At 53.8% G+C, this 24111-nt stretch overlaps 1 protein-coding gene and 1 long non-coding RNA gene across 6 annotated transcripts in view; one reads left to right on the top strand and one right to left on the bottom strand.

Annotated features, from left to right (window-relative positions):
• RIPOR3 (RIPOR family member 3) overlaps window positions 1–13919 on the bottom strand; it is a 75204-nt gene extending 61285 nt beyond the window's left edge. For all 5 annotated transcript variants that reach the window (XM_058685952.1, XM_058685949.1, XM_058685953.1 and 2 more), the window contains exon 1: window positions 13784–13919. In XM_058685952.1, coding sequence (XP_058541935.1) covers window positions 13784–13786 — 3 coding nt within the window. In that variant the 5' untranslated portion in view covers window positions 13787–13919. The remainder of the gene's footprint in view (window positions 1–13783) is intronic.
• LOC131485934 (uncharacterized) lies at window positions 240–11476 on the top strand. Its single transcript, XR_009249092.1, has 3 exons — window positions 240–501; window positions 6572–6664; window positions 11222–11476. It is a non-coding gene; the product is annotated as an uncharacterized LOC131485934 (long non-coding RNA).
• Window positions 13920–24111: the final 10192 nt, after the last annotated feature.

Raw genomic sequence — 24111 nt, forward strand, 5'->3', positions numbered from 1 at the left:
TCTTTTCTCGGCTTCCTTGGGGGAAGGGGGTAGAGGGGGGTCCCGCCGCCTGGCCTTCGTCCTCCTCTTCAGCGCGAGCGGGCCCACTGACTTGTCTCTAAGGAGGGAAAGTGACAAAAGTGACGCGACGCCACCTCCACCATTGGGGACTCAACCCTGCCCACGTGGGCGCATGCACATCCCTAAGCACGCCCACGTGCGCCCGCACGCCCACGCGCATGCGCACCTGCACCCGCACGCACACCCGCGGGCAGGCGCACGCACGCGCCCTCCTGGCCGGCTCGCTACGCTGGAGACGGGGACGCCGTGGCGGGGAGCGCAGGGCCGCGCGCCCGAGAAGTGGTGAGTCCCGCCCGCACCGCCGAGCGGACTGGGAGGCAGATCCTGCCCCTGAACCTTGAGACGCCCGCCCGGAGCCCCGCCGACACCTCGACGCGCCTGTGACAAAGCCTGAAGCCCAGGATCCGGCCGCCGCGCCTGTACCCCGACCCGCAGAAACTTGTGAGATCGTAGACGCGTGTTGTTTTAAGCCGCTAAGCTGTGGGGACATGTGTTACGCAGGGTAGATAACTAATCCAGCCCCTCATTAGCGCTGTGCCCCTGAACCAGCTACTTAACCTTATGTGTGTTCCTTGATCCGAAAAGGGGCATCGTAACTGCACCCCCACCTTACAGGTTCTTTGTAAGGACCAAGAGAATGAATGAATGAATGAATGAATGAGACATCTGGCTGGAGCAGTGAGTTTACACAATCAGGAAATGAAGCCTGAGGGGTGGGACAGAATGAAGCTGTAAAGAGCCCCCAACCCCACCCCGGGCAGCTGCCACAAGGCCGAGTGCCCAGCTGGGCCCCCAGGAAGGTCCCTCACCAAAGTGAAGCCCCACCCCAACCCTCACTTTGTCCCAGCGGGTTTCTCCTGGGGCTGGAAGGGACCAGTGCTCAGGGGTGCCTGTGGCCGGGCGCCCAGCATCCTTCGCCCTCCACCCAGCCATCCCTACCCTGGGCTTTGCCATCCCTTCTTCGGGGAGTATGTTCCCCTTGGGGCTGCTGTTGCCCAAAAGCTGGCCAGGCTCGGCGCCGTGGAGACAAACAAGCCACAGCATCTGATAGCTCTAGAAACTGACCCCCGTGGGAGAGCCGCAGCCAGCTGGCATGAGTCCCAGGAGCTGGCCACGGCTCCTGGGCATCGGTCCTGGGGGTGACGGGGGCTTTAGCCTTCCCGTGGCAACGGATGCCTGACTCCAAGTCAGAACAGACTTTAGACTTGGATACATGTCACAGGGCCTGGGAGTCTTAACAAATACCATGTCCAGCCCTCCTTGTCCCGGGTCTGTGTCACCCCCAGACCTGAGCTGGACCCGTCATGGTACCCACCTCTGAACCCCAGTTTTGAGTGCCCAGAGATGCGTACGTCTGTTCCCCATCTCATCTGGGGTTGGAGCCACTTGGGCAGAAGGGGCACAGAGGCCACATGGCCACTGTCTGTCCTGCTCTTGCTCCTGAGCTGGGGATGCGAATCAGACCCTTGGTGTTCACAGGCATGGAGACTGGTTGCCAGCCCGTGGTAGTGGCTTGTGGTGACCCATCCCTCCTCCTGGGTCCTCCCCACCCAGGGGAGGAGGGTCCCCCCCTCTGGCCTAGCTGGGTGACAGCCAACATGGGCCCTGGTCTCCCAGTGAGGGGCAGGTACTAGCAGGAAGCTCCTGCACAGCGTGCGTGAGCAAGTTAGGAGCCTGGCCCTGACCCACAGCCAGAAGGCACAGGGCTCCTTCCTTCTCGTCCTGATTTTGCGTCTTCCCCACCAGTGCCATACTATACATCAGAACGATTGGCAGAGGAGAATTTGCTCTGTGCCATTAGCTCCAGAAATCCCCATAAGCCCCCAAGGTAGGTTCTGCTATAATCCGTTTTACAGAGGGGCTCTCTAAGGCCTGGCTGGTCAGTGGGAGAGGCAGGATTTGAACCCAGGCAGTCTGGCTTTGGGACAGTGCTCTCTGTGATGTGGCTGGCTCCTACAGGCTTGCCAGCCACTCTCTCAGCTGCTAACACCCTCCCCCCCCCGCCCCCCCCCCCGCCCCCCCCCCCCCCCCCCGGCAAAGTTCTGCAGGCTGGCTGGCTTTGTTCCTGATCTGCCCAGGGGCCTCCAACTTTCTTGCTGGCTAAGAGAAGGCTCCTGGCTCTTCCTGCTGACAGAGTGGCTATTTCCCGGGCCCAAAGTCCCAGTTGTTGGAAATTACAATCCTTCCTCGTGGCTCCCAGCTCATGGCTTCGAGGAGCTCCTGATTGCACACGTCTCCCATTAGCCAAAGCAAGTTATTTCTGTGGCCGTGACACAGGCGTGTTAAAAGGTAAACTGTCATACATCGTCTGGCGGTGTACTCGTTTGTCTCTGTCAGGCCCCATTCCGGCCCTGCCAGGACCCCGCGCTCCCCCAGCTGTCAAAGAAACAGCTTCATCCTGCCTGCAAAGGCCTTCGCCAGGCCTGGCCCGGCCCGGCCCGGCCCGGCCCAAGAAGTCGGGGGTTGAGGACCTGACAGAGGGAATCACTTTGTGAGTATTTAACAGCATTGTCCCGATGACGAATAAATCACACCTTAATGGACCATTTTTCAATCTGTAACCCCAAGTCAGGACTCCTAAAATGTTACCAGATGTCAAGGATGAAATGGATGCCTCTGGCACGCTCCTGCACGCGTGAGGGTCGCACGCCTCCTACCTGCTTCCTACCCGCAGGAGAGACGGGCACTAGCGATCTGAGGCAGAACGCAACTTCACGTGAAGACGTGAGCCAACCCCCCCCACCCCCACCCGCCTTTTATAGCCTCTTTGTGGGAGATGTGTCTGGAGAGAGTGGAGAGAGGTGTGGGCCAGGAGACAGCATAGCTCAGATGGCTGGGATTCTGGGAGAGAGAGTACAGTGACTTGAAGCCCTTGGAATGGGGTTGGAGGGTCTCAGAACCTTGCCAGCTTTGGAGTCAGAAAGAAAAGGTTTGCTCCCAGATTTGCTATTTAGCAGCTGTGTGACCTTGAGCAAGGCAGTTCATCTCTCTGGCCTCAAACAGGGATAATCCTAGAACTCGCTTCACAAGGTTGTAGAGACGGGCTAAACGGGGGAAGGAATGAAAAGGGCACAGAAAAGTGCTCAGCACCTCGTATGTGCTGCACAAACTGTGTGGTGAGAGACGTGTTAGTAATAGCTAATGTTTACTAGGAGCAGTGTCCCTCCAGAAATTCATGTCTACCCAGAGACCTGGAGTGTGACCTTACTTGGGAGTCGAGTTTTGCCGATGTGGTTAGTTAAGACGAGGTCATACTGGACGGAGGTGGCCCCAAATCCAATGATTGGTGTCCTTAGGAGGGGAAGAAGGCCACGTGAAGCCAGTGAATCGATGCTTATTCATTTGTTGACCCGTCCGGGGCAAGTCCAACAGCAGCCGAGGCCGGCACCCGGGACCAGCATCTTCTGGCCTGTTCGACAGCCTCAAACAACCCCTGAGGTCACCCCTGGATTTCTGCGATCTGGATTTGCTATCATTGCTGCTGCTAAGTCGGGGTGTAGGGTGGAGCGGGGCAAGATGCAGGCCAGACCACACGTTATGGTGCCGTCCCAACAGCAAAGATCCCCTACGCTGGGTCAGGAGTGTTTTTCCACCAGGAAACAAGAACAGTTCATGTGAGTTTGTTCACCCTTTGTCCCAGGATACAAAAATGTGAGAAATGCACAAGGGCTCTGGCCACAGAGGGACACTGCATCTCGCCCCCGAGATCCATTTCCTGCACAGGGCTGAGGGTCAGGGCAAAGACCCCTGCAGGGAGAGTCAGGACGAGTACCGCCCTGCTGTGCGCTTGCCGTGGGGAGCCAGAGAGGCTCCCCTTTCTCTGGGCCCTGGTTTTCTTATCTGTAAAATGGGGGTGATGATGCCTGATGCCTGGTCCCTGAGCTCACAGAGTTAAGCTCTAGCAGATGTCATAACTGCAGGTAAGGTCCTCTTGGGCTCTTTTCCTCTTGTTCTCCCAAAGAGGTCAACCACATGAGACATGAGTCCCTCTCTCAGTGCCTCCCCCAGCCCCCACTTTATAACAAGCCGCCTTGACCCTGGCAGTCAGTCCGTATGTATCCACTAAGCACCGACTGCATGCACGATGCCGTGCCCGTCTCTGGGAGGATATGTACAGTTGTCAACACTGTTGATTAACAGTGTCAGCAATGGCCACTGTTTATTGAGCATTTGCTAGATCCAAAGCCTTGCGTGCTTTGCCTCTCTTAATCCTCGCAGCACATCTGTAAGACAGTGTCATCAGAACCCCGGTTTTTGAGAGAAAACTCCGTTCGGAGGGAATACGACTTGCCCAAGTCCACACGGTTAGTCTGGACTCCCTTTCTACCCTGCTTCCAAATGAGTCATTACTGCCTGCAGGCGCCCACAGCCCAGTGCAGTGATGAGACCCACCCATAATGAGACATTCCTAACACAAGCTTGTACTTCTCATGTCTGACATAGTGTCAGACACTTCATAGTGTTATGTCACTAAGACCTCCCAAGACCTTCCTGAGAAGTTGTTACCGTTATTATTATTATTATTATCCTGCTTAAACAGATGAGGACACACAAGTCCAGGGGGTTGTGTGGGTGGGAGTGCTAGAAAGTTAGGACCAAATCCAGCCTTCTTCCGCGTCTCAGATTCTCAGTCACTACTCATTTTTGCCTCCCTCAAGGGAGCTGGATACCGTTCGTGCTCAATCAGTACAGAGACAGACAAGGGTGTTGGAATCCAGATCCCGGCAGGCTTCCTGGAGGAAGAGGATTGCAGAGGATGGGCAGAACCTGCATGGCACAGATTTCCTGTCTCCAGACCACCTCAGGGCATCTGTCAGGAACCTGGGAGCTGGATGGCCCAGCCGCAACCTTCTGAAACTCACTTCGTGGCGCCTCACTCCCCTGAGGGACTCCAGAGGAATCTGTCCCACCTAACCCCGCCTACCACAGGCCTGTCTGCATGCCAGGCCAGGGCTGGCCCTTCACCCACAGACCTCTCATTCTGCAGGCCCCAGCAAGGAAAATCAGAGCCAAGGTTATCGTGGGGGTCACATACCTTAGGGGAGGGGTGGGTGTACAAAGCCACAAGTTATTCAATGCAGCATTATTTGCGATCACAAAAGATTGGAACCAGTCTCACGTCCATCAGCAGGGGACTAGGTTAAGATACTTTGGCGTGATCACATACGACTCAGGTGTCAACGGGGGAAGAGCGGGAGGCTTGTGAGTAAATACTAAAAGCTGACATTTATGAGGGACTTGACCCTCTCCCGAGTGCGTTAACTCATTTGACCCTACGTCAGTCTCAGGAGGAGAGACCGTTATCACTTTAAAGTGAGGAAACCGAGGCACCAAGAGGTCGAGTCCCCTGCCCACCGCTCACGGCTCTGAGCAACACAGCTGGGCTTGGTGCAGGCAGTGCGTGTCAGAGCCCCGCTCAGCAGCACCCTGCCGCGTGGCCTCCTGGCTCCTCTGTCCCAGGGGCCCCTCTGCCGGGAACTCCCCAGAACCTGGGAGAGGAGAGAACCACACAGACGACCTTCAGCACCTCCCGGCCCACGCTGGCCTGGGGGAGCAGGTGTAACCAGAGGAGCCTGACTGAAGCCTCCCGCGTCTGCAACAGATTGTGATAACTCGGACGCGGTGGTAGCCAGCTTCTCTCCACAGTCAATTATGGCCAGCGGGGGCCCACTGGTTATTTTTATAGCCTTTCCTGGAGTCATGACAAGGAAAACTAAACGAGCCACAGGACCCCTTTCATCACTAACAGCCGGGTTTCACAGTTGGGGGTGGAGGAAGGACAGAAAAAAATCACTTTTTTCCCCACTTTTGAGCTAATCAACAGAACTCAAGGCTGGGCGGCCAACGTGTTGGTGTTGAGAAAAGCTGTTCTCAAGCAGAACTAATTGGCAACAGGAATGGAATCTTTTCCCCCAAAAAAGTATAAACACGCTTGATCCCTGGGAATTACCCTTTGGAATAGGTATTCCAGACATGTTGTGTGCAACTGCACGGCCCTTCGGCTCACACAGGCGAGGCCAGAGGCGGCCCGCACTGCTCGTGGCTCAGCCTGGCCAGCCTTGTGCTCAACGGGATGGTCACAAAGGCCAGTGGCCCCAACCAGCCCAGCCCGGAGTGGACATTTGCTCTCCTGCTGCCCCGTACCCCTTCCTTCCTCCTAGAAACAGCAGTTGGCTTTGGGATACCTCATGCCCTGATTTGCAGACGCTGGTTTGGGTGGAATTCATCCCCTCTCTGCTCCGGGGCTGAGCCCTGGTAGGTGTAAGCCAGTGAACAGATTCCAGGAAATTTTTAGGAATAGGCACACACCCCAATACGAAACAATAAGGTACAAAAAGGAATATTTAATGACGCTTCTAGAGAAGAGAGCTCTTGCCATTTTTAGAGGTGCAGAGAGGTCGAAGCAACCTACCCCAACCTACCCAGAGGCACACAGCATAGTAGAAGGGGATCCAGGATACGAACCCAGGTCTGTAGGCTTGAGGAGTTTTTTTTGACATTTGACTTCTAGGCTCTACCAAGAGGTGGCGTAACCTCGCGAGGAAGCCAGACGAGACGGATTCAGACCCATCTCTGCGGTTACCACCTGTGTGACTTCAGGCAAGTTACTTAACCTCTCCGCACCTCAGTTTCCATATCCGTGAAGTGGGGCCTAAACGAGCACCTCTATCTGTGGGCTCTGAGGGTTGAATGGATTAACAGCAGTACATGTAGGGTGTGAGCAACTGTACCTGTCACGTTGCCCCCACACGGGAAGGGCCAGACCGACTAACGGCTAGAGAAGGGGAGGAAGGCGAGAGCAGTGCTGTCCGGGCCCCTGTGGCACGGCTCTCGGGCTCGGCTCCTCTCCGGGAACAGCCACACCGCAAAGATGTGAGACATCACGAACCCGCAGCCCGGTCGAGGCTTTTGGATATTCTTAGACCCAGAGATGCACAGTCGGTGGCAGCGGGGCCTGTCCGCGGTGGTGGTGGTAAAGAGCGGGGGGAGGTGCCACCCGGTCGCGTGGCAAAAAGGAAGACGTCAGACAAATGCCCTGTGGTAGGGGGCTCGCGTGAGTTGGCACAGCCACGCCGGGAAATGGTTCAGGACGTTGTTTCCCGTCTCCTGCACCCCAGCAGTCGCGCTTCTGGGAATGCGCGTGAGACCCACGCCGGCGTGCACGGCCCGGGACAGGTGCAAGAACGCTCAAAGCAGCGCCTTTCAGTTTTGCAGACAGACAAGTGGGAAGCACCCCAAATGCCTGCGGACGGGGAACACAAGTGGCGACGTGCCGCGTCATAGCACGCGACAGTAGAAAAGAAAGAAACGAGGAGCCGCGTGCCATCACGGGGATAAATTTTAGTGGCAGATGCTTTATGAAAACATAAGTGGCACAAGACAACACATATCTTTTTATAACCTTTAAAATTAGTGAAAGTCAATGTATCATTTTTGTATAAACGCAGAAGCTATATGATTTTTTTCTAAACAAGGGAAGTCGGGATGATGAAAACACTCTGCGAGGGGACAGTGCTGTCGGTTGTATGACACTGAGAGTGTGTTCGATGCCATTATAAACTTGAAAATGGTTAAAGTGGTAAATTTTATGTATGTTTTTGCACTAATTGAAAAAACCTTTTTAATGTTGATTTGAGAGACAGAGCATGCGCACGAGTGTGAGCAGGGGAGGGGCAGAGAGAGAGGGAGACAGAGGATCCAAAGCGGGCTCCAGGCTCTGAGCTGTCAGCACAGAGCCCAGTGTGGGGCTCAAATCCACAACGGTGAGATCATGCCCTGAGCAAAACCAAGAGTCAGACGCTTAACCGACTGAGCCCCCCTGGGTGACCCGCCACAATTTTTTTTAAAAAACCATAGGAAGGTAAACACAAAATTTAAGCTCATACCTCCTGCAGCGGGAAGGAGCATGTAAGCAGATGTAAATAGTTGTGAAAGTTCTAGTTCCTGGGCTGGATGGCGGCTATACAGGGTTTTTTTTTTTTTTTTTTTTTTTTTAATGTTTATTTATCTTTGAGAGAGCAAGACAGAGCACAAGCAGGGGAGGGGCAGAGAGAGAGGGAGACACAGAATCCGAAGCAGGCTGCAGCCTCTGAGCTGTCAGCACAGAGCCCCACGCGGGGCTCAAACTCACAAGCCGTGAGATGATGACCTGAGCTGAAGTCAGACACTCAACCGACTGAGCCACCCAGGCGCCCCAATATACAGGGGTTTTTATAAATAAATGTAGTGAGACTGCTTGATGGAAGGGGGTGGGACCGTTCCAGGGCCTCTCTCAGCATGTCTTGAGAAGGTTATGATTAACTCGCTTCTACCTGACGTCCGCTTTATAAGTCGAGGAAAGCTCTCGGGACCAGGGGTCTAACAGCTGCTGGACCAGTGAGCAAGGCCTTCAGCCATTCCCTCTGGTGTGAACCAGGCGTGGGACTCTTTGGTCCCTGGTGGGTGGGGACACCCGGTGGTGCATTTAGAGGGCACGGGTATGCCACACGCTTCCTCCTGCAGCGGATTCCTGCCCCCTCACTCGTTTGGAAGGCAGTGCTGGGCATGCTCCTCAGAGGGGGGCTCCCAGCCACACAGGGGCGGGGATGGTGGGTCCAGCTCAGGGGATAGCCCGGTGACAGCCCCCTGGCCACGACAGAATCCCATACTCTGCCTGATTCCCAGCTGTGGAGATGGTATTGTTGACAGGGCCCTCCGTGCCCACCTGAGATAGATGAGAGGGTGAGCCATATGGAGAACGAGTGTCCCAGGCAGAAGGGAAAGCAATGCAAAGGTCCTGAGGCAGGACTGTGCCTAGCACAACTGAGAATAGCAAGCGTAGCAAGGAGGAGAGCAGGGGGGGTAAGTCCCACATCCTGCTGGGCCCTGTGGGCATGGTGAGGCCTCGGCCTTTTACTCCAGGTGAGGTGGGACCAGAACTGCGAGGCACAGGGTGTACTGAGCAGAGGAGGGACGGGATCTGATTTCATTTTAACAGGACCCCACCGGCTGCAGGTAGAGAATAGACTGTCAGAGAAGCAAGAAAAGCAGAGACACCAATGGGGAGGTAACTACCACAGTCCAGAGACAAATGGCCTCTTGAGCCAGGGTGAGGGCAGAGTGGGGACAGGAAGCGGTTAAAGGAAAAGCCAATAGAATTTCTTTTTTACTGAAAAGTGGAAACAGCTGGGTTCTACTTGTGTGTTTTGGGGTCAAGAAAGTTTGCGATGTGGTTATCAAAATGGATCCCTTCTTCCAGCTTCCTGGGGCTTCTGATACGCGGGCATTGAAAGGAATGTTTTAAGGACGCCTGGGTGGCTCAGTCGGTTAAGTGTCTGACTCTTGGTTTCGTGAAACTCACAATTCATGAGCTCGAGCCCCGCGTCGGGCTCTGTGCTGACATCGTACAGCCCGCTTGGGATTCTCTCCCTCCCTGTCTCTCTGCCCCTTCCTGCCTCTTTCTCAAAATAAATAAACTTTAGAAAATTTGAAAGGCATGCTTTAGGTCTCCATGAGCTAACATGGATGAACACTCGGGGTATATTGGCAGGTGAGAAAAGGAAGATACAAAATAGAATAGATAGAAAGATCCCATTTTTGAAAATTGAAATTACAAAAAAAAGAAAGATGTGAAAATGGGTGAATGAATGGTCTGGAAGGATAGACACATGACTCTCCACTGTGGTTACCTGGAAGGGGGGCCACTGGGATTTAAGCTCAGGATCGACCTCCAGACCACACAAAATAAAATAAGTGTAAAACCCACTTTTAATTCTCTTTAAAATTGCAATGAGGGGCGCCTTGGTGGCTCAGTCGGTTGGGCGTCCGACTTCGGCTCAGGTCATGATCTCGCGGCTCGTGAGTTCGAGCCCCGCGTCGGGCTCTTTGCCGACAGCTCAGAGCCTGGGACCTGCTTCGGATTCTGTGCCTCCCTCTCTCTCTGCCCCTCCCCCGCACTTGCTCACTCTCTCTTTCTCTCTCTCTCTCTCTCTCTAAAAAACAAATAAACATTAAAAAAAATTGCACCGAGCATGGCTCTGTTCTTGCCATCAGAGCTGCGCTTCTCTTAGCCCATGACCCCACCTGGGCCTCCTCCTTGGCCTCGACTGTAAGAGACGGAACTCTGGAATGAGAAATACTTTCCTCTCCTTGCTGGCTTGGGAGATCTGGAAAAGGCCCACCTGGCTCCCAGGGTTTCTAAAAATAGAAAGTTGTCTTAACTTTCCTATAGGTTTGGCTTAGCTGTTCCTTCTCCTGGTTCCAAGATGCCGTTTCTGTTAGAGAATCATGCTTTGCGCATGAAAATGAAGTGCGGTGGGGGCGAGCCCTTAAGCGGATGGAATTAACCCATGAGGGGTCGCCAGAAATGCCCCCACATGCGGAGCCAGTGAAGGCAGCGAGGAGCCCGGGGCCTTTGCCACTGCCCGTGTAGATGACACCTTCTACCCTACCCAGTCTCTGCATCCATTCCAGCGCTCAGAGGGGAGGAGAGGAGTCGGACTGTTGGTGTGTTCTAGGCAAGAGGAGGAAGCTGAAGCATTTGTGTCCTGGCTTCGAAGTCTGGAGTCTTAACTCTCATGGAGTGAGGGCTGAGGATGGCCCAGGACAGGATTTCTGAGACCCTGAGCACAAGCATATGTGCTGCGGGGCCATTGGTGTGCTGGTCAAGTTAACACCCAGCCTCCAGGGGAGATCGAGTGTGCTTGCGCGTGTGTGCGTGTGCGTGTGTGCACCTAGATACCCACATACACACTTAGGTTTATTACAGATTGTACCGAAGTAAAGGATGAGTCGCACACAGTTTACAAATACAGATAAGATGTGTGGGCTTCATACGCTCAAACTGATTCACCCAGGGTGGTTTTGTTGATTTTTGCCCCCAACTCTTGTACCTGTAATCAGCCCGTGGTCACAGCTGATGAGTGAGGGCAATTCTGGAAATTACGTCTGGAAAAACACTCACCAGTTACAACTGATGAGTGAGGAAAGCTGGTTGGGATCTTCCATCCTCTTAAGGAATAAGACCAAACTGATACAACGAAGTGTATCGGAGTTGCTTCATGTGTCAGCGAAGGGAGCAAGTGCCTTCGTTTTTCTTCACAAGAAACGGCCGCGGAGGTGCCACTTTTACGCCTAATCTGCGTCATTAACGTTTCCTGTCTCCTTTCTCAAATCTAGACAGTGAACAGATCGAGCCCTGAGTTGTACTGTTACCAGTTCCCGTGGCGTAACGACTCCCGCCATGGCCGATTTCAGGCTGCGGACTAGAAGTCACTCCGCCCGGCCTTGGGGACAGACGTGCAGCGGCAGACAGGTACCGCGGGAACATTCCTAACAGCGACACGTCCTTTCAGAAACGGAAAGCGATGGGCTTTGATTAATTCCTCCCTTTGCAGCATCATTTATTTGGTTACAAGCTCATGAAATTTAATTTTTAGTAATGGCTCTGTTTGGCGAGTTCACCAGCTTTCTGAAAAATCTGACACTTGGGGGCGCCTGGGTGGCGCAGTCGGTTAAGCGTCCGACTTCAGCCAGGTCACGATCTCGCGGTCCGTGAGTTCGAGCCCCGCGTCAGGCTCTGGGCTGATGGCTCGGAGCCTGGAGCCTGCTTCCGATTCTGTGTCTCCCTCTCTCTCTGCCCCTCCCCCGTTCATGCTCTGTCTCTCTCTGTCCCAAAAATAAATAAAAAACGTTGAAAAAAAAAAAAAAAAAATCTGACACTTGGCTTTCCAGAGCCGGTACAAGCTGGCTCCAACACACCGCCGTGTAGGGAGCACGTGGCAGAGAGTGTCCCGGGTTGGGGAGGAAGCTCTTCCCTCCGTCTCTGCCCAGAACCCAGAGCGGCTTGGGTACGGAAAGGGTAGAGGCTCTGGGAACCTCAGACAGACAGTGGCCTTGGGGGCAGAGGCAAGAGGAAGCCGGAGAGGACAAGCAGGGCAAGAGCCCAAGTCGGTGGGTGTATGTGAGACACCACTCTGCAGCTCCCCAGAAAGATCTGGGGGGTCCTGGGGGCGGTGCTGAGTTTCCGCTGCGGGGTAGGTGACGGCTTCCCAGCCAGCACGCATCTGGGCTCAATCACTCCCCACAAAAGCAACCCGTTCGGCTCCCAAAGGCCTGTGACCGCTGACGTCAGTAACGAGGCACTTCGCGCCATCGGTCTCTTCTTCAGGCCCGCCTTTGTGCCAGCCTCCGGCGCCTTCCTGGTGGCAGGGCTCTGAGGGAGACCGTCCTCTCCTAGAAGCTTGTTGAGCACTTAAGTGCCCTCCAACCAGAGTCACAGAGTTTTAGAGTCGCAAAGAGATTGCAGAGATTTCCTAAAATAATCCCCTCGTTTTGTAGATGAGGAAACACAGAGGCCCAGAGACGGGAGGTGACAGAGGCCCAGAGATGGGACGTGAGTTGCTCAGGGCTACAAGAAAAATCCAGGGCAGAAGTGGGTAGGGTGACCTATCGTCCCTGTGTGCCCGACACCGAGAGGACTGCCGGGCCCCCACCCAGGTCTCAACTGGAGCCCAAGACAGAGGGCCTGAGCCAGTCGCTGAAAGGAAGGAGGCCTGAGCCAGAGGTGCTGCAAGATGGAATTTTCCAAGAGAAGAGAGGAGAGGAGGCCACATCGTGGTGCTGGGATCTCCAGCTCCGCCCGGAGACCTGTTCCCCGTGGGATCTCCCACCTGCCGGCTGTGTCATTGTAACATGCGTCCCTCCGTGCCAGGGAGACGCTCTGGGACTTTTATCTGTGTCTTATCTCTGGCTGCCGCTGCCACAGCTGTGGGGATGTCTATGCAAATAGCCGCCGATAATATTAATATGTGATTCCCCCAGGGGAGGCGGTGGAAAGCTCTGTATGTGTTTCACAATTCTGTTCCGTCCAGAGGAGGAGTGGGGGCCCAGAATGATTCGAAACAGATTTTTGGAAAGGCAGAATAAAATTGGAACAAAACCCAGTAGAGGCATGTGCCACTCTCCCCACGCCCAGCCCTCTCCACCCCTGCCTGATACTAACCCTCCTGTCCTGCCCCCAGGAGCCTCCCACAGCAGGGGAGCAGGGTGGCGGGCACTCTTCCTTCAAGCCGGGGGCCCCTGCCCATCCCAGGACGTGGGCCCCCACCCTGGGCGGACATACCGTCCGGAGGTACAGCCTGCTCAGCCTGTGGCTTCCTCTGACTTCCCTGCCCCCCTCCTACAGGGAATGCTCCCCTTGACACCCCCTCCTCCTCCACCCCTGCTTCCTGGGGAGATCACAGAACCCTAGAACAGGAAACAGCCCACTGGAAGCAGAAAGTGCAAGTCAGAAAGACAGAGACCTCATTCCGATCTCTGCCGCTGACCAGCCGTGTGACCTTGGGCAAGTCACTTCACTTCTCCGAGCCTCTCTTTGCTCAGTGTACAACGAGGGCAATACTACCAGGCGCACCAGAGGCTCATGGCGATTCCCTGGGCTGGAGCTTCGCAAATGCCAAGCACGGCGCCTGACGCTGGCAGGTAACACCAGAGACACGGTCCTAGTGAAAGCCCCTTGAAGATCAGCGGTCGACCCACGCCGCGTCAGCGACGGACACACGGAGGCCCGCCTCCGGGAAAGGGAGAGAACTTGCCCGAGGCCACACAGCGGCCCCTGCAATCCCATCCCGCCTCTTCCTCACAGCCTCCCTTCCCCGGTGGAGCACCAGGGCGGAGTGTGAGGGGGGCCGCCCTCCTCACACCTCACCTCCCTCTAGCGTCTGGTCCACACGCCAGCACTCACCATGGAGCAGGTACGGACTTTCAGGCCCGGTCACGCGTCCTCCTCCAGGCAGCCTGGCTTCCTCTGCCGCCCAGGCGAGTGTCGGCTGCCGGTTCCCATCCAGGGCTGGAGTCGAGCGAGGACTCGGGGAAGCCAGTCCAGACTGGCCACTCAGAAAGTCGCTTCCGAGGAGCCCTCTGTCCCCCAGCCTTCCTTGTGGTGCTGCAGGACGTGGGACGGCACGCTGCAGGGCTCCGATAGCACGGCCCGGCTCTTATCTGGCCCGTGTCAGGGTGCGGGCAGCCGGAGCCGGGGTTCCAGGAAGCCCGCCTGGGGCCCCCCCGGCCGGCCGCTCTCCCCGGATGCTGCCTGCTGCCGTGGATGTAGCCGATTGCCCGTCAGTGTCACTGAGCTCTGCCACGGAGGATTCCATGCTGGCCCCCAGCAGGCGGGGCCCCCACCCCTTCACGTCCCACCCCCCACTCCCATCTTGGCAAGGGGACGGGAAAAGGCAGCTAATTTCAAGTCCGCACAGCGCTTGTGGTCGTGTCCTGAACTCTCCACGATTAATCACGGAGCATCTGATTTCTGCTTTGCCTCAGAGGGGGGTGTGGGGACGCCTGGAAGTTTCTGTTTACTCCACTCTGCGCCGGGGCTGTGTGCTAATCACAAACAGACAGGGACGCAGCCTTGCCCTGCCTCCCCTGCCTCTGCCTCCTCTTCTTACCTTGCCACTTTCAAGTCCCCTCCTCGCTTTCTCTCCTTTTCCTCCTTTCTTCCCTCCTCCCCATGCGACCCCCTCTGTCTGTGGGATCTGATCCTGCACACACCCCTTCCTGTGCTCCTTGTTTCCCGGGTGTCCCATTGTCCCCTCTGCACCTCCCACTTCTCTCCTAGGGTGCAAATTAGCTTGGCCCTTTCCCTTTATGTCTTTAGAGTTAGTGGCCCGCTTCTTTTACTGCCTTTTCTCCTTTTTTTTTTTTCTCCAGCCTAATCTTTTCAGGGTTTGCCCCCACCCCTGCCGCCCCTGTTACATGTGTATATGCGACCCCTACAGACTTGACGGTGTCCCGGTCAGGGGGTGGGGTCCAAACACGACAGACACACGGGCGGGTTCCTTTGGTCACCTTGGCACATCAGCTTTCGGATTCCGCTCGGAGAATGGACGCGGGAACAAAGCCCCCGTTGACCAGCCCTGCAGAGGAGCCTGGCCCTGCGGAACCATCCAGCCTGTAACACCTAGAGATGAATTTCTCTCTGCCTCCCCTTGGCTCCCTTCAACCCCCTGCAGCCACTGCAGGCGAGGAGCCGGGAGTAAACAGCCCCCAAAGAACAGGAACTGCCACCCCTCCCCACAAACACACACACATACTCCGAAGAGTAATTCGGATTTGCCAAGACCTTTAAAAACCAGAAATAAGCAAACAGCCGCCACCCAGAACATAACTTAGGCCGGTGCATACGGAGGCGTGCACGCAGAGGTTTGTTTAAAAAAAAAAAAAAAAAAAAAAAGTTTGCCATAGGAAACGATTGAAAATGGATTACTACAGAAACACATAGCAAGCCTGGAAAATCAGTCTTAAAGGATTTGAACCAAACTGGGTTGTGAAAAGGGACTCACGTATTACTTGTGTCCCAAGCAGCGTCCTCTTCCACACCCGTATGCGGAGAAGATTTCATCCAACCACGCGCCCCCTTGGACTAACTCAAAATTCTATAATGCGCCAGCCAAGAAATGAACAACAGTGCCGAGGAGCGAACCCAGCAATTCTGCAAACACGCAAGTGTGATCACCTCCAGTTCGATCGGGGACCCCCGAGCCAGCAGTGACTTACCTTAAGGGCAGAGGAGCTGAGTGAGTGTGGAGGGGGCTTAGGTCTCCTGGAAATGAGGACAGCAGATATGTATTAGAAAGGAAAGAACTCGAAAGTGTGGAACTTGGCTTCAGGAAACAACGTCACCGACTCCAACTCCTAAAACACGAAAACCATTTTGAAACACCTGACGGGGATGAATCCAGACCTCATGGAAAGAAAAGGCCGCTGAGCAGGCAGTTGTCAGTTTAAGACGGTCGCCTCCCCCATCACCAATGACACGCAGGGCCCCGTCTCGTGGACACGACAGGCAAGTGGACCTCATGTCCCATGCAGGGAGCACCTTTCACGCTGGTGGTGGGATTCTCGTCACGTGCCTGCTTGGCTGTGGGAACTCAGCAGAGTCACTGCAGAGAACACGAGTGAGACGTACTGCCCATCTCCGAGCCAGGGGCACCCAGCTCCCTGGTGTCACCCTCCGGTGCAGAAGGAAGCTCCAGGTTTGAGCCCCGCGGCGTCAGACGCGGCGTTTCCAGCTGTCAGAGCGAGTGGCATAGGCAGATCATGCCCGGGGCTGCCCAAGACGACGTTAGGAGACACACAGTCGGCAGGACACGATGCGGAACCCCACGGTGGGAAAGCCCTTTTACTCCTCTGGCAGTGTTCTTCCAACCCCATCTGGCCTGTGAGAAAGTCTCAGCTTCGACCACCTCTCCAACATTTACTGATTTTCCTTTTTAACAGAGAAAGCAGGCCTCAGGCTCGGGTCATTCAGCAGCCAACAGCATCTAGCTAGAATGGTGTTCGGCCAGTGATAATGGAGGACGAGCAAAATCCTAATAGGACGTGGAGTAGTGTTAATAATAACGTGTTAATATTAGTTCATTCGTTGTGAACAGATGTACGACAGTCATGTAGAATGTCAGCGAGAAGGGAAACAATCAGAAGTTGGGTGCGGGGTAAGAGTTCTCTGTACTTTCTCTGCAACCTTTTCATAAATCTAATACTATCCTAAATTTTAAAGTTTATTTTTTTTTAAGTTTATTTAAATATTTTTAATGGGCTCAGATAAAAATAAGTTCATGCTGGTTTTTTTAAATGTTTATTTATTGCTAGAAACAGAGCATGAGCAAGGGAGGGACAGAGAGAGAGGGAGACACAGAATCCGAAGCAGGGTCCAGGCTCTGAGCCGTCAGCACGGAGCCCGACGCGGGGCTCGAACCCACGAACCGTGAGATCGTGACCTGAGCCGAAGTCAGATGCCTAACCGACTGAGCCGCCCAGGCGCCTGCCCCCACCCCGACTCCGCCATGCTGTTTTTAAAAATGTACATACGGTGGGGCGCCTGGGCGGCTCAGTCGGTTGAGTGTCCGAGTCTTCGTTTCAGCTCAGGTCATGATCTCACAGTTCCTGGGTCCGAGCCCTGCGTCAGGCTCTGTGGTGATAGTGGGGAGCCTGCTTAGGATTCTCTCTCTCTTTTTCTCTGGCTCCATCTGTCTCTCTCTCTCTCTCTCTCTCTCTCTCTGCCCCTCCCCCATTCATGCTTTCTCTCAAGATAAATAAATCAACTTGAAAAGGGGAAAAAGTAAATAAACTTACAGAAAAGTCTCGGACCCACAGTCCCAGAATCTCCTCTACAGGCTCCGTGGGCACACGCCTTCCAGTTGGTACAGCATTTCTTTTTTTTTTTTTTAATTTTTTTCAACGTTTTTTATTTATTTTGGGGACAGAGAGAGACAGAGCATGAACGGGGGAGGGGCAGAGAGAGAGGGAGACACAGCATCGGAAACAGGCTCCAGGCTCCGAGCCATCAGCCCAGAGCCTGACGCGGGGCTCGAACTCACGGACTGCGAGATCGTGACCTGGCTGAAGTCGGACGCTTAACCGACTGCGCCATCCAGGCGCCCCGGTACAGCATTTCGACTACCTTCCAACTCTTTCTCCATCGCTGTCCGTGCTCCCCTCAAGGTGTTACCATCCCACTTTCAGGCTGAGTACTTCGGGGACAGAGACGAATAAGGAGGAAATGTTCTAGCAGGAGGCAGATGTGTAAATAGAACCCAGATGCCAAGTGCTAATTTCAGCCCAGGTAGTAAGTGCTGGGCGGGGCAGTGCCTTTGAGAAAGAAGGGGATGCCCCCCAGGAAGTGTGTCACCAGGGAAGGATGAGTAAACAGAAAGGTTACGTGATCTTTCCAGAGAACCTTCCTTCTCGGGCCCTCCGGGTAAAGCCAAAACGTGCACCGCAGAGCCTCCTAGCCCTCTCCTGCTTTGCCCCCGTGCCTGAATACACAGAATACACATCAGAGTTCTTAAGGTGCCAGCTCTGTCCTGCGGGTTCCCCCAGCTCCCTAGCCCTCTCTCCCCTTGGGCTTCTCTCATCGGCCCTCCTTGGCTGTCACCTAGTTAATACCTTAACCCTTTCCCTGCTGGCACCCGCCAAGAGGCACGGTCTCCCAGAGCTTTCTCTGAGCCCCCACTCTGGGTGCGGAGCCCCTCCCGGTGCTGTCCTTACTGCCTTATCATGGCAGAGCTATGGAAGCACGCAGGCCCTGGGGTCCAGTCGCGGCTCCTCCGTTCCCAGCTGTACACGTGGCCTTGGCCAAACCGCTCAACCTCCCCAGGCTTCTATTTCCTCATCTGTAAAATGGGAACAACCATACTGCCTCAGTGGGTTGTTCTAAGGATTAGATGAAATAATACCTTCCTGCTTAACGTGCAGTCTAGGGACCAGCAGACTAGAGCGTCTTAGTAGGGTCCCACGTCCCACCCCAGACCTCCCAAACCAGATCCTGCATTTTCCCAGGGCCCCAAAGTGATTCACATGCATGTTAAACTTGGGAAGCATGAGACACTATGCGGAAAGTGTGTAGATTGCCGGTCTCGTCATCCTTCTCCACCTGGCCCGTCCTGACCAGGACAGCCATTGTGCCGTTACATACTTAGTGCCCAGAGCGTCATAGGCGCTCAGTGACTTAGGGCTGAATTCAGCCATTTGTCCAGGTCTCAGGAAGAAGCCAGACTGGGGCCCAGGTGGTCTCACTCCTGTCTGAGCCCTTTTGGACTCATGACTGCCATCAATGCCCCGGCATCCTGCAAGTTAGCAGGGACAAAATCTGGGGTGGTGAAAGGGTCTCCCGCTCAGGAAGTGGGGATGTGAGCTTAACAGAAAGAACAAACGCCCAGACTCATCCTACTTGGTGAAATCCATCACTTTCCTGAGAGTGACGTCAGAATCCCCCTGCTCTGTCAGCCCTGTCAACCTTTAGCACCGATGAGAATGTCAGGTTCCTGGATTCTTCCTGGAGATAAATATCCAGATCCTTCATTCCCAGGCTTCTCCACACTCCTCTTCACTCCAGGCACCTCTGCTCCACTGTAACAAACTACCAGTTCATCAGATAGACGACGGCGGCGGCTCTGTTTGGCTGGGGAAACCTTTAGAATGACAGGGTCCTGCTCTGGCCTCGGCCGGGGCCATAAACCTCGGTTCAGCAGAGGAATGAATTCGCCCTGAAGACCGGAGCTTTATCAGCTGAGGGGATTAGCAAAGGCCGAGTCCTGACCTGAAAGAAAATCCCAGACACCCTGCACACTCCCTTTGGGACCCTCCAGAGTCAAATATTTTCAGAACCAACTCCAGTTAAGTAAATAGTGTTCTGCACGTGAGTGCCCACAGGGTTTCTCAGAGGACCTGACATTCTCCACTTGGTGACTGTCATTTCCTTACAAACATAACATTGAAAGCGATCTTTGCATTCCCAGAATGACTTCTCCAGCTGAGGAATTCTCTGAGTCTCCTTGAGTTCAGGGCTGTTGCTTTGTTTTGTGCTTTTACGACAACACCGCCTAAATGCATCCTGTACAATTTGATAAGAGCCCCTTGCCCCCCCTCCCCGACCGTGCGTGTCTTTCTTTGCCACAAACTTCTAGTAAACTCTTCAAATATGCGCTGCCTAAATTGAACCCTGATGCTAGGAGCACTAATGGGGCACCCTCTTCAAAGCAAATCTCCACAACCCAACAGTTTACATGTTGCTGGAAACAATGGACTTAAGTGCACAATTTATTTGGGTTGGCTGGTTTCATGCTGGTTGGAATCTGCTTTGGGGGAAAAACAAACCCTGCATGTGTTTAGATTTATAATTTATACCGAAAGCACAAATACCTCGTAATAGGGCTAAAATGAGGTGCAGTTATGAGCAGGAGGCATGCACATGTTGGCTTTACTCTTTCGTGGACGTACTAAGATTATAAACGGCTTTTTTAGTTAAGCCTCCGCCTCCCCCACACCCCTCGAAAAAAGCCCATCCATGGCAGAAGGCTGACCTGTGTGCAAGGGCCCTGACCTGGTGCTCTCCAGCGGCTTGCACGGACCACCTCACTCCACCCTTGCCACGGCCTCATCCTGGGCGTCATGATCCCCATGTCAGGGAGGAGGAAACTGGGGCATCGGAAGATGAAGTCACTTTCCCAAGGTCCCACAGCAAGTAATAGAGCCAAGGTTCACACTCGAGGGGTCTTGCTCCGGAATCAGAGCTCTCAACCCATAGGTAACTTTTGTAGTAAAATCCACGGAACCACTAGCCGGGATGCTCCATTAACTCGACTTTTTATTTCCGTTGAGTTGGAAGAGAAGGCAAGTGGCAAGAGAATAAAATGATATCAGGACCTAACCAAAGCAAAAATAAGGCCCCGCTCCCCAAATCAAACCACACAAAATCTGGAAAAGAACACGTACAGCCTCACCTCTACCTTCTGCACCTCTGTCTCCAGGGCCAGGGAAGGAGATGCCAAGTCCCAAGGGGAGACCCGGGGTCCCAGGGGACCTCCCTCAGTAAGAGAGCCGGCGCTGCCCTTCGGATTCCGGAGCCAGGAGCAAGAAGAGTGCACTCCGGGGAGAGCGCCGTGGTGGGTCATGACAGCAAGGGCCCCCGGTGAGGATGCCTCCCTGGGTCCACTGCCCTTTGCAGGGCACTGATGCCACTCTGTCTAAAAGCCTGTGTCTCCACCCGCTTGAATCTGGGCGGCACTGTGACTTGCTTTGACAGAATGAGATGGAGGTCATGGTCCGCCAGCTTTGGAACCGGGCCTCCACCCTGTGCTTTCTGCCTTTGCTTTCACTTGCTTGGAATTTTGAGACAACAGATAGCGAAGAGGCCTGGGCTAGCCTCCTGGAAGACAGCCGTCCGTGTGGAAGGGGATCACGGTACCTCCGCTGACAGACCATTGCTGGACGTGTGGGTGAGGCCGCCTCGGCCCCTCCAGCCCCAGTCGAGTTGTCAGATGACTGTAGCCCCACGAGTGAGCCCGGGAAGGCCAGCGGCCCAGCTGTCCAGACCGCCACCCCACAGAACAGGGAGAAACGACCACCTTACTTGTTGCTTTAAGCTACTAAGTTTCGGGATAGTGTGTTACATAGCAGCTAGAATGGAAATAATTGTTAACACAGTTGAAATGAAAGTTCTTTACTGAAACCACAGCTGTAAAGTGTATTCCCATGACCATGTCTCTAGCACAGCAGTTTCTGGAAGATTCGTGGAAGCGTGTGTCGTAACATGTCCTCAGCTCACTTCTGAGGACACTGGTAGCCCAGTGGTAGTTTCGCTTCTGTCTGCATTTTAAATATTTGATCATTGTTTCCCATATGAGAAAGGAACCCTCATTAGCACTGGCAACACAGAGAAGTTTGGCACGGTGTTCTGAGAACTTTCAGGACAACAGAGGAAGTGGACGAGAACGCCATTAGACAGGAATTCGTTCAGGACACATTTGAGTACCAGGCACTACGTTTGGGGCTGGGAACACAGAGATGGGAAGGTCACAAACCCAGACCTCGTGGGGTCCCTGTCTAGCGGGGGACACGGACTTTCACAAAAAGAAAATGTGAACGTATGGGCACAAATGGTGTCCACTGCCGTGAAGAAATAGCATGGGGAGCCCGGAAAGAGAGCTCGCCTGGTGAGAGGAAGCCCAGAAGGTTTGCTGGGTTAGTGAGGTAATCCTGGAGCCCAACTTTGTTTTACATACAAACACAGAGTGGGGTTTGTTTGTTTTTTGTTTTTAGTTTATTTATTTATTTTGAAAGAGAGAGCAAGCTTGAGCAGGGGAGGGGAGAGAGAGAATCCCAAACAGGCCCCATGCTGTCAGCCCGGAGCCCGACATGGGGCCCGAACCCGGGAACCACGAGATCATGACCTGAACCAAAGTCAAGAGCCGGATGTTCAACTGACTGAGCCACCCAGGCGCCCCAAACAAACTTGTTTTTTTACATGGTTTTTATGATACTGAATTTCCTGGGATGCTTTCACTGTGTAAATTGAGAGAAGAGTGAACCTTGCTTTGCCTGGGAATTCACATTGGCCGCCATTCTGCAGGAACAGCTCTGGCAACAGTTCAAACTCAGCATGCTTATGGCACGTGGCTAGCTAGCAGCCCACACCTAGATCCACCTGTACCTGTAGCTGTCGCCATCACAGTGTACCTACCTGTGAGCTCAAGTGCCTGGAGACTTCACCAGGACTTCCAGCCTTACGACAGAAATGATTTTGTTGTCCCTTACTTTCTACTCTCCTTTATTTTACAGTTTGAGCATTCCATGTACATGTTCTCCTGGTACAGCTAGGTAGTTTATATTATTGAGAAATTGCATTTCAGGGGTGACAAAGAGGCATTGAGTCTGATAAGGTGGGAACCGCAGGCATCTTCAAGACCTTCCTTCTGGAGGACAGGGAAGCAGGCCAGCATAAGAACTACGTTGGTAGTTGTGGGGTTAGCGCCCAGAGAGCCAGGGGCTGCATGATACAAGATGTGGCCGGAGGAGGAGGTGGGGAATCGGGATCGTCAACACGGTGCTGGTGGGGATGTGAAATAGTGCAGTCGCCACGGACAACGGTCTGGCAGTTCCACAAAGGTTAAACCTAGAACGTCATCTGAACCAGCAACCCCGCTCCAAGGCGTATCCCCAAGAAAAAGGAACACGTATGTTCACACAAACAGTTGAACGCAAATGTGCACAGCAGCATTATTCGTCATAGCCGAAAGCAGAGCGTCCATCAACTGGTGAATGGATGAACAAATGGGGTCTGTCCATACGGTGGAATATTACTCAGCCACGAAAAAGGAGCAGAGCACTGACACACAGTGCAGCGTGGGTGAATCTTGAAAACGTGATGCTGAGTGAAAGAATCGAGACACAAAAGGCCACAGATTGTATGATTCCATTTATACAAAATGTCCAGAATAGGCAAATGGGTACAGACAGAAAGCGGACTCATGGTTGCCTGGGGCTGGTGAAGGTGGGTGGAGAGACGGACAGTGACTGGTAGTAGGTGTGGGGTTTCTTTGGTGGGTAATAAAATGTTCTGGAATTAAGTAGTGGTAAGAGTTGCAGAACTCTGTGTGTATATTAAAAACCACTAAATTGTATATTTTTTTAAGATTTTTTTTTTAATTTTAATGTTTATTTTTAAGAGAGAGAGAGAGAGAGCATGAGCAGAGGAGGAGCAGAAAAAGAGGGAGACACAGAATGTGAAGCAGGCTCCAGGCTGTGAGCTGTCCGCACAGAGCCCGACGCGGGGCTCGAACTCACGGACCATGAGATCATGACCTGAGCCGAAGTCGGACGCTTAACCAACTGAGCCACCCAGGCACCCCAAGATTTTATTTTTAAGTAGGGGCGCCTGGGTGGCTCAGTCAGTTGAGCATCTGATCTCACGGTTTGTGGGTTCAAGCCCCACATTGGGCTCTATGTTGACAGCTTGCTCAGAGCCTGGAGCCTGCTTCGGATTCTGTGTCTCCTTCCCTCTCCGCCCTTCCCCTCCTCACACTCTGTCAAAAGTAAACAAATGTAAAAAAAAAATTTTTTTTATTTAAAAAAAAAGATTTTATTTTTGAGTAACCTCTACCCCCAGTGTGGGGCTCGACCTCACAACCCTGAGATCAAGAGTCACATACTCTACCAACTGAGCCAGCCAGGTGCCCCCTTAAATTGTATACGTTAGAAGGGTGAATTTTATGGCATTTGAATTATATTTCAGGCAAACAAAAAGATGAAGCTGAAGAGATAGATGGGGCCACACCATTCAGGGCACTGTGGCCCACGCTGAGGAGTTTCTGTCTCCAGCCTCGGACTAACGGGAGGTTTGGGGCACCAACATGGCAACATGGGTGTGCATTTTAAATTGGTTGTTTTTTTTTTTTTTAATGCTTCATTTATTCTTAGAGAGACAGAGCACGAATGGAGGAGGGGCAGGCAGAGAGGGACACAGAATCGGAAGCAGGCTCCAGGCTCCAAGCTGTCAGCACAGAGCCCGATGTGGGGCTCGAACCCACAGACCGCGAGATCATGACCTGAGCCGAAGTGGGACGCTTTACCAACTGAGCCACCCAGGCGCCCCTTCGGGTTTGCATTTTAGAAAGCTCTCTGTGAAGGGTGACCTGGAGGTGGGTTCAGGGGATGGCCTCGAAGGGCGAGGGAGAGCCAGTGTATGGAATGGGTCCTGGCCCCAGGCTGGAGCAGGCTGGTGGAGGACAG

This window comes from Neofelis nebulosa, chromosome 9 (assembly GCF_028018385.1).
Source record: "Neofelis nebulosa isolate mNeoNeb1 chromosome 9, mNeoNeb1.pri, whole genome shotgun sequence".
NCBI lineage: Eukaryota > Metazoa > Chordata > Mammalia > Carnivora > Felidae > Neofelis > Neofelis nebulosa.